This window comes from Macrotis lagotis, chromosome 1 (genome assembly GCF_037893015.1).
Source record: "Macrotis lagotis isolate mMagLag1 chromosome 1, bilby.v1.9.chrom.fasta, whole genome shotgun sequence".
Taxonomy (NCBI): Eukaryota; Metazoa; Chordata; class Mammalia; order Peramelemorphia; family Peramelidae; genus Macrotis; species Macrotis lagotis.
In genome coordinates, this window is record NC_133658.1 from 765,868,850 (window position 1) to 765,884,979 (window position 16,130).

At 36.3% G+C, this 16,130-nt stretch overlaps 1 protein-coding gene across 5 annotated transcripts in view; it reads left to right on the forward strand.

Annotated features, from left to right (window-relative positions):
• Nucleotides 1-16,130, forward strand: part of AMOTL1 (angiomotin like 1) — a 214,382-nt gene that overhangs the window by 133,107 nt on the left and 65,145 nt on the right. For all 5 annotated transcript variants that reach the window (XM_074216484.1, XM_074216486.1, XM_074216487.1 and 2 more), the window contains one exon: nucleotides 6,159-6,444. In XM_074216484.1, coding sequence (XP_074072585.1) covers nucleotides 6,159-6,444 — 286 coding nt within the window. The remainder of the gene's footprint in view (nucleotides 1-6,158; nucleotides 6,445-16,130) is intronic.

Below are 16,130 nucleotides of genomic sequence, written 5' to 3' on the forward strand. Positions count from 1 at the left end.
TTGTCTGATTTAGTAACCATGAGATAAAGTGGCTAGTATGTCCAAAACTAGGGAGATGAATGTGCTGCTGAACATGGCTGGTCAGAACACTTATGGAGACTTATGGTCACCTCTGAGAGCCACATTTTAAGGGAAGCCTTGGTAACTACAGAGCATCTGGAAGAAGTCAACCAAGATGCTGTTGAACTGCCCTTTGTTGTTCTATAGTTTCAGTTGTGTCTTGACTCTTTGGGGTCCCAATTGGGGTTTTCTTGGCAAAGATAATGGGGTAGTTTGCCTTTTTCTTCTCCATTTTACAGATGAGGAAACTGAGGCAGGGAGTTAAGTGATTTGCTCAAGGTCTCACAGTTAATAAGTGTCTGGAACCTGATTTGAACTCAGGGAGATGAGATTTTCCGATTCCAGGTCTAGTACTCTATCCACTGCACCAGCATTATTAAATGTCTTGAGTTCATGCCTTTAAGGGGTCCAGCTGAATGAGCTAGAAACATTTAGCCTGGGAAAAAAAGATGCCTTGGGGGAAGGGTAGACTCATTGATCATATTCAATTTTTTTCTGGCTTTCACATAGAAAACTTATTTCTTAAGCTCTATGTGTCTCATAAAATAAGCTTGGGAAGATACTGGCTTTCAATGATTTGGCTAACAGTTTTATAGCATAGGAATAATTCCTTAAATATTTGCTATTATTCACTTGTAAAGAAAGAACTAAGAACTCTGGAAGATTCAAAGAAGCTGTTTTAGTTTGATATAAGAAATATCCAGAATTATCTCAGGAGGCAATGCATTCTGTATCATTGGAGGCCTTCAGGTTATTGTTGTTGCTTGTCCTTCATTTCGAAAGAGGACCATGATATCAGAGGAGGTAATACCATGACATTCACATGATTTGGATTTAAGTAAGGAGGGTCTGTGCTAAGTCACCAGCCTCATTTTCTCCTCCAGAACTATCTGGTTCCACTGGCTAGATATGAATCAGAAGGAATGGAGATGGCCCTGGAGGCAAAGCAATCAGGTTTAAGTGACTTGTCCAAGGTCACATTGCTAATATGGGTCAAGTGTCTGAGGTCAAATTTGAACTCAGGTCCTCCTGACCCCGGGGCAGTGCTCTATTCATTGTACCATTTTGCCACTCATAGGGTTTCCAGTAAATGCTATATGAATGCTTGTTGGTAGCACTGTAGATGGGGATTCTCTTATTTAGATATTGATTGGACGTAATGGTGGCTGAAGTCCACTCCCAACTCTTAAATTTGGTTCTAATTATATTTTTTTGGTCCTTGCCCTAAGAGAGTTTACCATATGAATAGGGTGTGTCAGTACCATAATAAATTCATCACTGAATTAGATAATAAAATATATTGTTCATATACATATATATATACATGCATGTATATTAAATTTGTGACATGTATGTATACATATAAAGTATATGTAATGTGTATATAACATAAAGTATGCATAAAGATATATGCCATATACGTTAAATACAAAGATATAGCTATACCATATGTAGATATAGATGTATTGCATATATATTCATATATACACACATACATATTAAGATACACATATACTTATTGGATATATATATATATATTCTAAGACTATATTTTATTATCAAATTCAATGGGGAAATCTATCTAGAATATATATACATACATACATACATACATACATACATACACACAACTATATACACACACATATATGTAAACATATACTGCCTGGGAGAGGAAGGACAATCCATTCAATATTTTCCAAACCTTGCCCTCTATTTATCCCCTTCATAGTTTGGCAGCTTATTAAATAAGAATAAGAATAAGAAGACTAGTGCTCAGCACTCAGATAACAGCTTGTCTGGATGTTAAGATCGGTGAAAACCAACATCAGCAACACAGCTTTTTTCTTTCCACAGTTTTTACTTTGGGTTGGCTTTAGGTACATGTGGTCAAATGTATTTTGTACATTAATGTCTAGAGAAGATGAAGAGGAGACATTCTGACTCCTTCCTTGTATAATTATTGGAGTTCCACAAACAGAGTGTTTTAGAAATGCTTGTTGTGCCTTCAGGCCAAGGGGTGGGAGAATTGGAGGAGCAGGATTCTTGGTTTGGGGGTGATCTTTAGAGCACTTCTTCTGATATAAATATGATAAATCCATCTTTTTTTTTCTCTTTTGTAACTCAGAGAGAGGAAAACCCCAAGGCTATGCTTTGGATTGAAAATGACATAATGGCAATCCTGTATTTTAGGAATCTACGAACTATACCTCAGACATTTTGTTAATTTACCCTTAATTATCCTCTTAACAAAAAAAAAATGGAGAATTTTTTTTATTGGGGCTTGCTGAATCTCCTCATCATCCACTTTTATTCTCAGACTTAAAAATAAAAAAAAATCGGTAGGTATAATTATACTTACCAGAATTGGTTTGAGAAGAGATGAGGAAATGTAGCATACTCTTTTTAGAGGGTATAGGTAGGGGGCAATGGGTTTGGAATATTGCATACATGGTCAGATATGGTTGCTGTGTTAGTTGGATTTGCATCATTATTTGTTTTGGGGAAGATTTTATAGGGTGCTTGTGGAAGGGATAGATCCAGAAATGACTGTTATGTAAAAATAGAAGACATCAACAAAACTATTAAGAAAAACAAAATAAATCAGTGGAGCTACTATTGTGACAAAGCACTTGTAAGCTATTGTTTTTACTTTAAGCGGGTTCTAGGTAAAGATCCCTGGTCCATTACATACCTGCCATCCAATTTGTTTTTTTTCAGGTGGTAGACTATTTAAAAAATGATCACATAAGAATATGAAATGAAAATGATATTCATTTTCTTCACTGAGAATACAGGTAGAATAACAGATTCTTTTGAAGTCACATTTTTAGGGTTAAATTTTTAAGAAAATGTAGTTATCTAGTGCAATTACGAATGATAACTTGCAGCTTTATCAGTAACAAGTATAGTTTTCTTGATGTAAATAACTTAAAGTTACTCAGTAAATTCAGCCACCATTTGATTAAGAGCCTGGAGAACATATGGTCAAACAGACTTACAATGAATTAAATTAGTTAAGACATTTTTAACATGAAATTATCAATACCTCTCCCATCTTGTAAGACATCTCCTCTCCTTGCAAAATAAAGTTTGGAAAACCTTAGTTTATTGATTGTCAATAGAAGGAGGGGACCAACATTGATCATTATATTTGATTGGAATTTTGCTGCTTATCCATGATTTTGTTATTGCCAAATGAACAAAAATAAGAATAACAGGATTCCTCAGAGAGTGAAGCAATATCTAATTTGTTCATAAATAAAATGTAAACACCAAAGTCACAGGTCATCAGTCGTCAGTCAAAGCTAGATGAAATGGACTTGGATAGAATTTGGTGGTTGTCCTTGTTCTTGAAGAGGACCAAATTGACATCAACTATGGCTGACCAGACCAATATGAAGTCAGAAGGCTCTACCATATTTCAGGCATAAATAGTCCATGTGAACATTTGATGTGGATTCTCTAAATTTCCACATTTAGTGCTTCTTTGGAGCTACTTCAATTCTGCTTTGCCCATAGAGCACAGTACTTTCTCTGATGAGGTCAAGCATACTGCTTTGTGCCAATATGGCACAGTCAATTCCAAAGTTCTTAAGAGTGACCTTGAGAGTATCTTTGTATCACCTTTTCTAACCATCATATGAACTCTTTCCCTGTGTCAGTTCTCCATAAAATAATTTTTTTTTGGCAAGTGTATATTTGGCATTTGAACATCAAATGGACCCAGCTATGCTGTGCAGCTCTGAGTTCAGGTTCCAGGTTATTCTATCACCTGCCCCAGGAAAATAGCACCATCCCTAATATCTTCTTCATGGGGAAAGGATCCCATGCTATCAGAACAGCAAACCTACTTCCTAGGGTAGGGAAATAGATTTTTTACCTTTAAACTTGTGTAACCTCTTCCACGTAAAAATTCCACACCTTACTATAGGATTCAACCAATCTGCAGGAATGTGCTTATTCAGGGCTGCAGTGTTAATGAGCCTGATCCATACCTTTAAGGAGTTCCCATAATATTAGAAGAGAGAAAATGACTGGCTCCACTGTGGGGTTCAAGAAGGAGATATCTCAGTCCTTCTGACCTGAGATTTAATGTCTCTTCATGTACATGTGAACATACAATATGTACATTCATGGAAATAAGCATATTTCCTGGTTTGGACACGGTCCATCGTTCACCAGAATATGGAAACACTTTATTTCCCAAAGAAAAGCCAAGTAGTTATGCAATATGGAAAACCAGTCTATAAATCTTCCCAATGACAGCATTCCTTTCTATAATTGGAGGACTCTTTGAAGGGTTGAACCTTCCTTAAGGAAACAAGAAATTCTACTTTTCTCTACCTCTCCTGGTTACCTTGTATCCCAGTTATGTAAAGATTATGGGAGTTGGCCTGACAAGAAAGGTAGACAAAAGAAAGACTTCCTCTACTCCAGAACAGGACCTCACAAGAAAATGCCTGCTCCACACCATGGAGAAGTGTTAACACCAAAAGTCAGGATTGATAACTTGGCTATAATTTATTTAATTCAATTCAACAAATATTTGTCAAATTCCTACTACCATGATCATTACAAGGTCTACAGACTCCTTCCCTTTCAAAAAGTAAAAGGTCCCCTGCCTTCAAAGAGTTTATTATTTTTTCTAGAAGGTATACAACGTAAATGCAAATAAGTAAGTTACTTTTTTATACTGGGTATCTCTCTTAACCTTTTGGAGCCTTAGTTTCTTCAACTGTACATGAAAGAGCTGGACAAAATAGACAAAAACCTGTACTTTTTGGTTGTTTTTTATAAAATCAGTTTGATATACATCAATTAAATTACTAGGACAAAAGCAAAAATGGTCTCTGCTCTCAAAAAGCTAAGATTCATCTGTTGAAAATTTCTGTACACAAGTAAATACAAAACAAATGCAGCCAAATGGCATATATGGATAATGTCCTGACCTTGGAGTCACTTAGAATCTTTATGACCCTGCACTACTCACTCTGTGCCTCAGTTTCCTTATCTGTAAACAAAGGGGGTTGGACTTAATGACCTCTAGGGTCTCTTCTGATTCTACATCTATGATCTTATATAAAATCATTTCAATAGCTTGGGTGTAGAAAAGATGTACTTTCTGTTGAAGTGATCAGAAAAGCTTTTTTTTGGAAGAGAGCCCTTGCACTGATCCCAAGAGGATACTGGCATAGACATAAGCATTTCCCCAGCCTAGAATGCCCTCCTTCTTCCCCTTGGATCCCCATTTTCTTTCAAAACTCAGCCAAAGTGCCATCTTCTACATGCAAACTTTCCTAATGTACACTCTGTTTTCTCTCTTTCAGTGGATAGTTCCCTCCTTCCCTAAACTATTTATTTTGTCATTATTCTCTGCCTACTTATATAGATGTATGTTGTCTTCTCTGTTAGAATGTAAGCTTCTTGAGGGGAGAGACAGCTTCACTTTTGTCCTGTCTTCAATGTCTGACACATGGTAGGTTGTTCATAAACGCTTGTTTGTCAGGGGCAGATGAACAGAAAGATACAGACAATATTATAATAAGATAATATCTAAGCCTTGCTATGAGAAAGAATATGAACCTCCCTTCCTTCTTTGCAGAAATGGAGGACTATGGGTTTGGAATTTTGTATAAACTTTCAACTGTGCTTTGGTTAGTTTTGCTGAATTGCTTTTTTTCCCTCCTTTTTTCTTTTTGGTTTTAAGACTTAGAGTTCTGGGTCACTGGAAAGGAAAGAGACATGATTTTTAAAATAGATGTTGATATGAAAACAAAAAAAAAATCAATACAATCTTTTTAAAGAAGAAAAAAGGTGGTGAGAGAAAGAATGATTCTCTACTGTGATCTGAAATTCCTGGGCTCAGTTACCAGGTTTGCCCTTGAGGTCTTGTTCAATAAGTAGTCTTCTGTTCTATCAGATGACCATCCTTTCTTCTCGCCCACTGAGAGTCTAGTGTGGTGTTCTTTAGCATTCTGCAAAGCTTTGATATCCAGAGATAGAGATGGCAAAAATTGTTATTTCTGCTTTTCTACTCCCACCATTTCTTTCTTTTGGGTCTGATTAATGCTGTTTTTTTTTTTCTTTGCTTTCAGCCGGCCATGCCAACTCCCATATCCGTCGATGCAGCAGCATAGCCCCATGTCTTCCCAGGCCTCCTCTATCAGTGGCCCGTTGCATTCTGTCATGCCCCCTCCTCTCCCACTGACCATGCTTCCCCAGCAGCCTCCACCTGCCACACCCCCAGGCCAGCAGCTTGGCCCTGAAGCTTTTGCTATTGTGGAGCGGGCACAGCAGATGGTGGCAATCTTATCTGAGGAGAACCGGGTGCTTCGTCAGGAAATAGAGGGGTATTATGACAAAGCTGACAAGCTTCAAAAGGTATGTATGAGACTTTTGGGGAAAAGGGGGGAGAAATGTTGTTTAGCATTAGAGTTTGGGAGGGTGAGGCATTATTTATCCTCATTCAGAAACAGTGTGGTCTAAATGGAATAAATCAAATCCTACCCCTGACACTTATTACTTGTGTGATGTTGTTGTTTAGTCATTTCAGTTCTGTCCTACTCTTCATGAGCCTTTTTTTTGGGGGGGGGAGATTTTGGCAAAAATACTGGAGTGAGTTGCCATTTCTTTCTCCAGCTCATTTTCTAGATGAAGAAACTGAGGCAAACCAGATTAAGTGACTTGTCTGGGGTTATACAGTTAAAGGCTGAATTTGAAATTAAATCTTTCTGATTCCAAGGGTTCTTATTTGTGTAATTATGAGCAAATCCCTTCACATCCCATACTGTAAAATGGGGGCAATAATAGCCAAGATATCCATTTTACTTGACAATGTTGTAATGAGATGGTTTATAGGAAATGTTTTATACACTCTATACAAATTCCAACCATTATTACTGAAGATGATCAGTTGTTTTATAAAGTCCTAGAAACCCAAACCTCTCAAAGTTAAAAGTGAGTCCTTAGTTGGGCAGCAGATGAGGGAGAGTCAAATTTTCAGTCTAGAGCTTCAAATTGAGGCCTAGAGCCTCAAATTTTCAGTCAGTTGATCTGAATCAAATTCCTTTTCTCTGTCCCCTGGCTTTATGGGCAAACTTTCGGGACTATTGACTATCTGTGCTCAGTGGCATTGAGATTAAAGTGTTGGACTTGGAGAAAGGAAGACCTGAGTTCAGATCCTTCCTTTGCCATTTATTAGCTGTATGATCCTGGAGAAGCCACTTAATTTTGCTGAGCCTCAGTTTCCCATCTGTAAAAATGGGAATAATAACAGCATCTACCTCATAGGGCTGCTGTGAGGATTGAAGGAGATAAAGTATGTGAAGTGCTTTGCAAAATTTATATTAGAAGAGACCTTCAGAGACCATCTAGTTCAGCCAATAAATTTTAAGAAGGAGAAAATAAGGACTAGAAGGGTGAAGGGACTTTTTTCAGGTGAGCTCAGCTAGTTAGTGGTACGGTTGGACCTCAACCCAAGGTCTAATGTTCTTTTCACTAAGATAAGGTTCTTCTTGTAAACAGTCATTCTACCTAAATGGACCCTTACTTTTTGTTTTCTTAGGATTCCAGTTCTGGTCTTAAGAATCAAAAAACTTGGATTCAAGTCCCAATTCAAAGACTTAGCAGTTTTAGGTTCTTGGGAAAATTCCTTAACCTTTTCAGAGTCTAAGCTGCCTTCTCTGTAAAATGGGATGGTCACTCTTATACTACAGGGAGCTGTGAAGAAACTCTTTGTAAAGCTGCAAGTACTATATTGAGATTAGCTATTATTGTCCAGTGTGCACAGGTATTTATAGATTCAGAGACCTGGTGAGTTAGAAGGGGCTTTGGAGACCAATCCGTTCATATTTCTCCCCAATTCAAAACTTTATTTGACAAGCACCTACCATGTGCAAAGAACTAGGCACAAGTAACACAAATACAAAAGCTGATCTGAAGTAACTTGCATTTAAAAACTTACTTTTTAATATCACCTTCATTTCCAGTTAAAACCACTCACCCAATGAGCCATACTTTGTAGCAAAGAATGAAAAAAAAAGGGGGGGAGCATTTCATCTCCACCATGTAGCACTTTAATCAAGTCAAATAGTCTTTTCACTGTTCCACACCCATGATCTCCAAATCTGCAGGAAAAGGTTATTTTACTGAGAATGAAGCTGAGCTCTAAATAAATAAAGTGATTTGCTCAAGTTTATGTAACTCTTGGAGAACTAAAAACCAGGCCTTCTAATTCCCATTATTACAATTCTCTTTTACCTGTCTTGATAAGCCATTGCCAAGCTGGGATTTGACTTTGTATATAGCACATTTCACATGCTGCAAGTAGAGTTGGAGAAGTAAAGACAGAGATCTAGAGTGATTGATAGGGATTGTTTTACAGCTTCAAAGTGGAGAGGCCACTCAAACTCCTTGCTGGGGAACTGACCTTTGGAGATGACTGTGATATAATCAAGCATCTAAGAGTTGTATTGAGTGCCATTTGTAACTAGAGATGAGGACAGAGACCATTGTTAACTGAGTGCCTTGACAGTTAGTCCATTTAATTGGCTTATTTCTTTCCCTGCTAGACATTTATTTCACAGTTGCACCATAGGTGAAGGACTGAACTTGTATTGGTTGAGCAGGTTGTTTCTTTCTAATCAGGATTTCCACAAAAGAGACTTGTGTGTGTTGAATGCCCTCAGAAGCCTCATACTAAGAGGCTGGTGCTTTCCCATTTCCAGCCCATGTTTGACCTGGTCATTCTTATATGCCTGTTATGAGGTCTGGATTTTCATGTCAGAGTGGTGAGGCTGGGCTTAGCTCCAGTCACTGTGGCTAACTTTGGTTGGAGGGAAGAGGAAGGCACTTATTGATCAAGAGGCACATATGGAACATTAGAGAATAATAGCATCCCTTAGATGGAGCAAATGCTGTTGCTGCCTCATGAATTTTGGCCAACCCTCTTTTCAGGCCTTAGCTTGCCTCTGAAAGCTCCTTGGGTAGAGCCTTTATTTCATGTGGCCTGAGATTAGTTAAGGACTGACTCAGCATTTTCCAGGAAACAGATATTTCTTTCTTTCCCCTAATAATGATCTGTGGTAGATAGGTCTTCAAGCATAGACCCATCTGGGAGTAAATCTGGCCCTGGATCTTTTGACATGGAATGTGGTTGAATGATTATGGGGAGGGACCGGGTGTTGAGAGAGCTTCAAACTATTTCTTCCTTGGCAAAGGCTCATAGTACAGGCCTGAGCAAGCCACTTAATTTTCTGGTGACTCAGTTTCCCCATATGGGGTGCTGGGATAAGTATTGGTAAGAAGATTTTGAAAGCTTCTGCTGACAAATAAGTTGTCTGGTCAGTCTGGTATGGTGGAAAGAACATGGAATTTGGTATCAGATTACCTAATTTTGAATCTTAGCCCTGCGATTTATTTGCCTTTTACCTTAGGCAAGTAAACCCCTTCCCTTCTCTGAGTCTCAGTTCTCTAAACTATAAATTAGGGGGTTAATTAGATGCTTACTAGAACTTTTTCTAGTTCTTGATTTCTGTGTAATAATTAAGCTCTTTTGTTTTATATCTCAAGCTTTCTCAGCCTCTTGCCTGCTCCAAATTCCTGTATTTCATTGACTTGATATGTGGGCCAAATTGAATTTTAAAAGTCAGGTTTTGACTTGTCCTTGGCCTAGTATTGTTCCTATCAGCAGCTGTAGCCCAGAGGCTCTGGAGCTCTTCCTATCCTGTCATTTAAATAGCTTCCAATGGATTGAAATCATTCTAGTTCCAGTCCTTCTCCTTTCAGAATTGCATGAGAAGTATTGTACTGAAAGTCATGGGATCATAGATTTAGAGTTGAAAGGGGACTTCTAAGTCAGTGAATCCAATCCCTTCATTTTCCTAGTGAAATTAGAGAACTAGTTAGTGTCTAAAATTCTTTCTGACTTTTAAGGCTCCATCTATGCAAACAAGTATAGGCTTAGTAGACCATGGAGTTTATCTAGAAAACCTCAAGGGGAGATTTATAATTCAAAAAGAGAAGTGGAGACAATTACAGAAGAAGAATCCACAGGATTTTGAAATTAATGGGATGTGACAATATGGGAGATGTGGGAGCAAGAAGAGTTAATAATAGCTGAAGTATTAAGGTTAGGTGATTAGAAGGATGGTGGTTTCATGGACAGAAATAAAGAAAGAGGAAGGGAAGTTTTGGGAAGGAACATGATGAGTGGTTTCAGTTTGGGATATGATGATATTGAGGGTTCCAGGGGAATATCTAAAGCAGTATTTGGTACAATTTGTACTGGAAGGGGAGAGTTTTCTCCACAGCATTTCTAAGAAATTGTTTTCCATTATTCCCTTGAATACCTCCAAGGAACAAGAGGTCTTTTACCCCTTTGAGACAGATCATTTTATTTCTAGTACCCACTCATGTGATTATTAAGTTAGAGAACACCAGGGCCTTCCTAAAAGAATATTAAATTAGAGAACATTATTATCTGAGCCTCCTAGCTATTGGAGAAAGGAATGATCATCTTTCCAACACCTTATTCCACCCTCTTTATCTAGGTGACAGACTATAAAATGGTTTTAAGGACATGTGTAAGCTCTCTGGTTCTTTTATTGTTAAGGTGCTCTATTTATTTTCTAATTTGTTGAGAAAGCTATGAATCATATTACTTCTAGATTAATGAGGAAGAGACAGTGACATCAGGAGGAGGATGTCTTGACCTGCAAGTAAATTGGATTTAAGTAAGGTTATGTTTTGCAAAGTCTTCAGCTTCACTCCTCCAGGCCTCAGAATTCAATGGCAAAACATGGATTAGGATGACTGATGATTGCCCCCATGTAGTAGATCTTGGCCTTTTTAAGCTAAGGTATTTCCCAGGTCTCAGTTTGCCTGAGCAACACCCTATTAAAAGTTAATCTAGGTAAGAACTGAGGCAAAAAGATCTAGTTTGCCTTCACAGAAGAATTAATATGAGAGAGGAAGATCCTCAGAGTTTATGGCCAGAACAGAAACAATTACTATTTGCATTCACTTTGAGCCATGAAAACCCAAACAATGAGCAAATAAACTTGGGCTGGGACTTATTATTAACTAATCAGTGAAAGCCAGTGTGATTTCAGTTTAAAGGCATAGTCAAGAACCTTCATTTTATTCCCAATGGGCTTTATCGGAGACTGTTTTTTTCAGAACTATATTTCAAGAAATCAGAAATAAAAACTAATTGTATCCATTTTAAAAAAATGGTAGAATAAATAAGTAGGGAAGAAAAAATTTAATCCCCAACTCCAAAATGTCTTGTGATCAAAATTGACATTCCTTTGGATGGAATACTCACATATAAAGGTATGACCCTTGCAAGACTGAGGGAAAAGAAGGTGGAGAAGGAGGAGGAGAAGGAAGAATTCATTGATGACCTTAAAGAAAAATGTATTTGAGAGTGGTAGAGATCAAGGATTTAATTTACCAGGTGTTTGAGGAGAGAGATAGAATAGTGAACCATTGAAAGCATAGGGTGTAAATAATCTTTTTCCCTCAAAGAGTTTCAAAAGAGCAGAGAGATGAGACAGACAGTAGCTGGAGGGACTCAAAAGTGCAAGACTTTAAAAAAAATTTTTTAAGAACCAGGCAGCCAGGGTGGTGTAGCTAGGTGGTGCAGTGGATAGGAACACTAGCTCTAGAGTCAAGCGGACCTGAGTTCAAATCCAACTTCAAACACTTAATAATTGCCTGCTTATGTGACTTCAGGCAAGTCGCTTAACCCCATTGCCTTAAAATAAAATTTTTTAAAAAAGAACCAGGCAGCCTTAAGAATGTTTATAGATAGAAGGGAAATATCTCTAATAAAGGAGACCCTGAAGTCCTATGAGAGCAAGGGCCTAGAGTAACCAGGAGAGAATGGGTTAAATGGTGCAAGTAGAGGAATTTGCCTTAAGTTTGAGTCTGAGGCTTTGTCTTCAATTACTCTGTCATTTAAGCCATTCTTCTCATGGTTACTAGATGGACCATCCTATCTCACAGTCTTTATGGTGTCACTACTATGCTTCACCTATGATTTATAAACTTCATTGATTCCCCATTGCCTATTTGAATAAAATCTAAAGTCTTTTACTATCCAAATCTCTTTTGATTTGTCCTCACCCATCCTCCCAGCCATATGCCTATTCTGTCATATTCTATATTCACTAGTTGTACTGGACTACTTATATTCCCTAGAAACACCTATCTCTTTCCTTCTGTTTCTTTGTCTTTCTCATCCCTTGAAATACTTTTTCTCTCTTTGTTAGTCTTTGTCATTCAAGATAGAACTTATATTCTGCTTCCTCCTTTTATCTTCTACTGAATACCCTACTCATTAGTAATCTCTGCCTCTGAGTTCCAATAGCATTTTTAAATCATTCTACCTTAATTTTTCAATTTTTCCCTAAATGTTTTTAGAAGTAGAACAATTTTCCAGGGTGTCTCTACCTTCATTTTAAATCTTCCTTGGAACAAAGAAAGATTTAATCAATTCAGCCATTAAAATGACTGAAGTCTGTCATTATATGTACCATTTCATACCTACAGTTCTATATCTCTCCATGGTGAAGAAGAAGGTATTTTTTAGTTCCTTTCTCTGGGGTCATGATAACTCATTGCAATTAATCTGATATGTGATATTTTTGTATTGTTTTATAACATTATAATAGTTATATATATTTTGTCATCATGGTTCTACTCTTTTCATTCAATCATTCATCTTTTTCATATTCCATTGAATTCTTCATAGTTATGTTTTCTCATGGTGTAGTGATTCTTTTATGTTTGAAAGCCATAATTTGTTTGGTATTTCCTTAGTAAATAGGTATTTACTTTTTTATCTAGTTTTGTTTTGTTTTGGTTTGATTTTTGCTCTAAGTGCTACTATAAATATTAAGTAGAATCTTTATTTTTGTCATTGACTTCTATGAACCATGTTCCCAATAGTGAGATGGCTCAGTTAAAGTATATGAATAGTAAAGTGATTTTTCCTGCATAATTTCAAATTTCTTCCTGGAATAATTGGACCAGGTCAGAGCTCTAACAGTAAATTAATAGTCCTCTTTTCCCATAACTCCTACAACACTGAACATTGCTTTATTATCTTTAACAATTTAATGTATATGATATAAAATATCAGAATTGTTTTAATTTGTCTTTTTCTTATCATTATTCAGAGCACTCATAGTTTTTGACAGTTTGCATTTCTTTTTTTAAGAACTTTCATTGATCTCTGTTGACTATCATAGGATGGCTGTTGTTCTTATATATTTGGGTTAATTCCCTTTGGATCTTTCTTATTTGACTTCTATCAGAGAAATTTGATGAGAAGATTTCTCCTCCCCCCCCACCCCCAGTCCCCAGTTTCTCTTCTGTTCTTACCATATTAGTTTTGTTTGTGTAAAAATCTTATAAATTTCTATAATTGCATTTGATTTTTAGGATGATCACTATCCCTATTTAAATTTTTTTCTGCTTATTCATCATACCCATAGTTATGAAACATAATTCCTTCTATTCTCCTCTTAATTTTTTTTAATGCTGTGAATTTTTATATGGAGGCTACATTGTGGCATATGTGTAAGAGTCTAAGCCAAGGGCTTTTAATATTTTTTTATGTCATGGGGCTCAGGTAGTTTGGTTAAGCCAATGAGTCCCTTCTCAGAATAAAAGTTTTTGAATGCATAAAATAAAATAGAAAAGATTACAGAGAAAATAAATCCACTGAAACAGAGTTATCAAATCATTTTTAAAATAGGTTATTGAACTATTGGTTAGATACCTGTAGTCTCAATCTACTTTCTGTCAAAATGCTCTCTCCACTGTCCCTAGCAATTCTTATTGAAAAGGGTATTCTTCCAGCTGTTTATAGTCTGTGGTTTATTGAACAATGGACTACTATATTTGATTTCTTCTATGCCTTGCCCAGCTCTTCTGTTCCATAGATCTACATTTCTATTTTTTTAACAGTTTCCAACACTTTGGGTGATTCTGGTTGTATAAGATAGTTTGAGGTCTAATGCTGTTATTCTTCCTCCTGCTTCCCTCCCCCATTATTTCTCTTGGTATTCTAGACCCTGTGGTTCTACAAGTGACTATGATTATTTTTTATTATTTCATAAAGTAATTCTTGTAGTTTAATTGTCATGTTCCTAAATCAATACCACCAGTAGTGTTCTGTTTGTATATTTCTTGGAACTTATGACATTCTAATTTTTGTTTTTATTGCCTTTTGTTTTTCTTATTTCTGATCTCTCCTTGAGGGCAGTAGGGGCCATGTCTTATTCTTGTTTGCATATCTCATGAACCACACCTAATATCTTACCTTGAATTTGCAGAGTTTTTATTTTAATTCAGTTCCCACATTTTGCAGATAATGAAACTTAGATGTGGAACAGTGAAATTACTTGTCACTTGTTATATAGATGATTCCAGACCTTGGGTTCAGACTCTAGGTCTTTTGACTTCAAATTCAGTTCTCTTTCTTACTAACCCAATTGTTGGTGGAATGAATGAAAGAACTAGAATTAAGACCTGTGGTCAGATTGAAGCATGCCTGACTATAGCTCTCAGCAAAGATCACCTTTAAAAAAAAGAAAAAGAAATTAGCATATAAATGATGATGTGTCTTAGAGCTACCTTCAAAAACAAAATTGAAAGGAAGGATAACAATTTGTGGTTAAACTAGAAAATGGTTTCAGGACTTGCTGTACCCTCTACAGCTACATATCAAACAGTCCACAATATAGAAAATAGAGAGGGCTGTCTGAAATGAAATATACTCAGAATAGCTGACTATGCTGTAGAGAGACCTTGAGGAAAAAAACCAAGATGTTTATGATGAAAAGGACCCTGATTAGTCTTTCAAATTCTAGGTTTTGGGGGTTCTCTTTGGAAAATTTTCATTTGTTTGTAGGAACAGGCATCTATTTCACTGCACTTACAATCTCATCATCATCATCATCATCTTTGTTGTCATCATGGTGACAGTGATAGTAGATTTATTTGAATTTTGGAGTATGTCTCAATTTCTTTACCTATAAAATGGAATCGAATAGCACTAAGGACCTTTTTGACCCTGGAATTCTTTGTTTGCATGATCCTGTTTAAAGGTTACCTTGGTACAGAAAAATTCAAAATGCTTTGACCAATTTGCCATAGACATAGTCTTAATATGTAATTTTGAGGCATTTGGACCTCAGGTAGTCCAAATGGAACAATTGAAAGGCCAGAAATTTGGATGTTGAATCAAAAGCATCTGTCTCAAAAGTTTGTTATGAGAATCAAATGAGATAATATTTACATAGCACCTAGCATAGTGCCTCACCCAGAGTAGGTGCTATGTAAATATTAGCTATGATGATGAGGATGATAATGATGATGTAATATGATAATTCTTTGAAGTAACCAAAATCAAAATATGTCTCCTGCTTCCTGGAATAATAGATAGAGTGATAGGTTTGAAATTAGTAAGATATGTGTACAAGCAGAGCAAACCATTTAATCTACCTTTGCTTAAAGTTCCTGCAGTAAGAATTCGCCATGGTGAAAAAAATCATGAATTCTTTCCTTAATTGAATCTGCCTAATAAGATTGATTAAACAATACTAGAATTTCTTCTGTGATTTGCCTACTTTATATAGAAACAAGAGACTCATTTATGCATCATATTATCACCCATTTTTACATATGTTTTAGGATCATAGAATTGTAGAACTGGAAAAAACCTCAAAAGATAATGTAGTCTGTAATAAGCTAAATTTACTGAAATCTGCAATAAAAATCTAATAAAACTTCATTATAACAAACATAACACATTCTTAGATCCTTTTACGCTAGTTGGTTAAATCATATTCTTAGAATCCTAGTTACTATAGAGAGTAAAATATGACCTAAGATTCTTGTCCTAATTACACAAATGTTGTTCTTATCCCTAGCACTTGCCTTATAAAGGGATTTAAAGGATCATAAGATTGGAACTGAAAAAGATCATTAGAGGATATCTCATCAGCTAAATGCTTATTTCTAATAATAAAGAAGTTTCTTAGTATACTTGAATA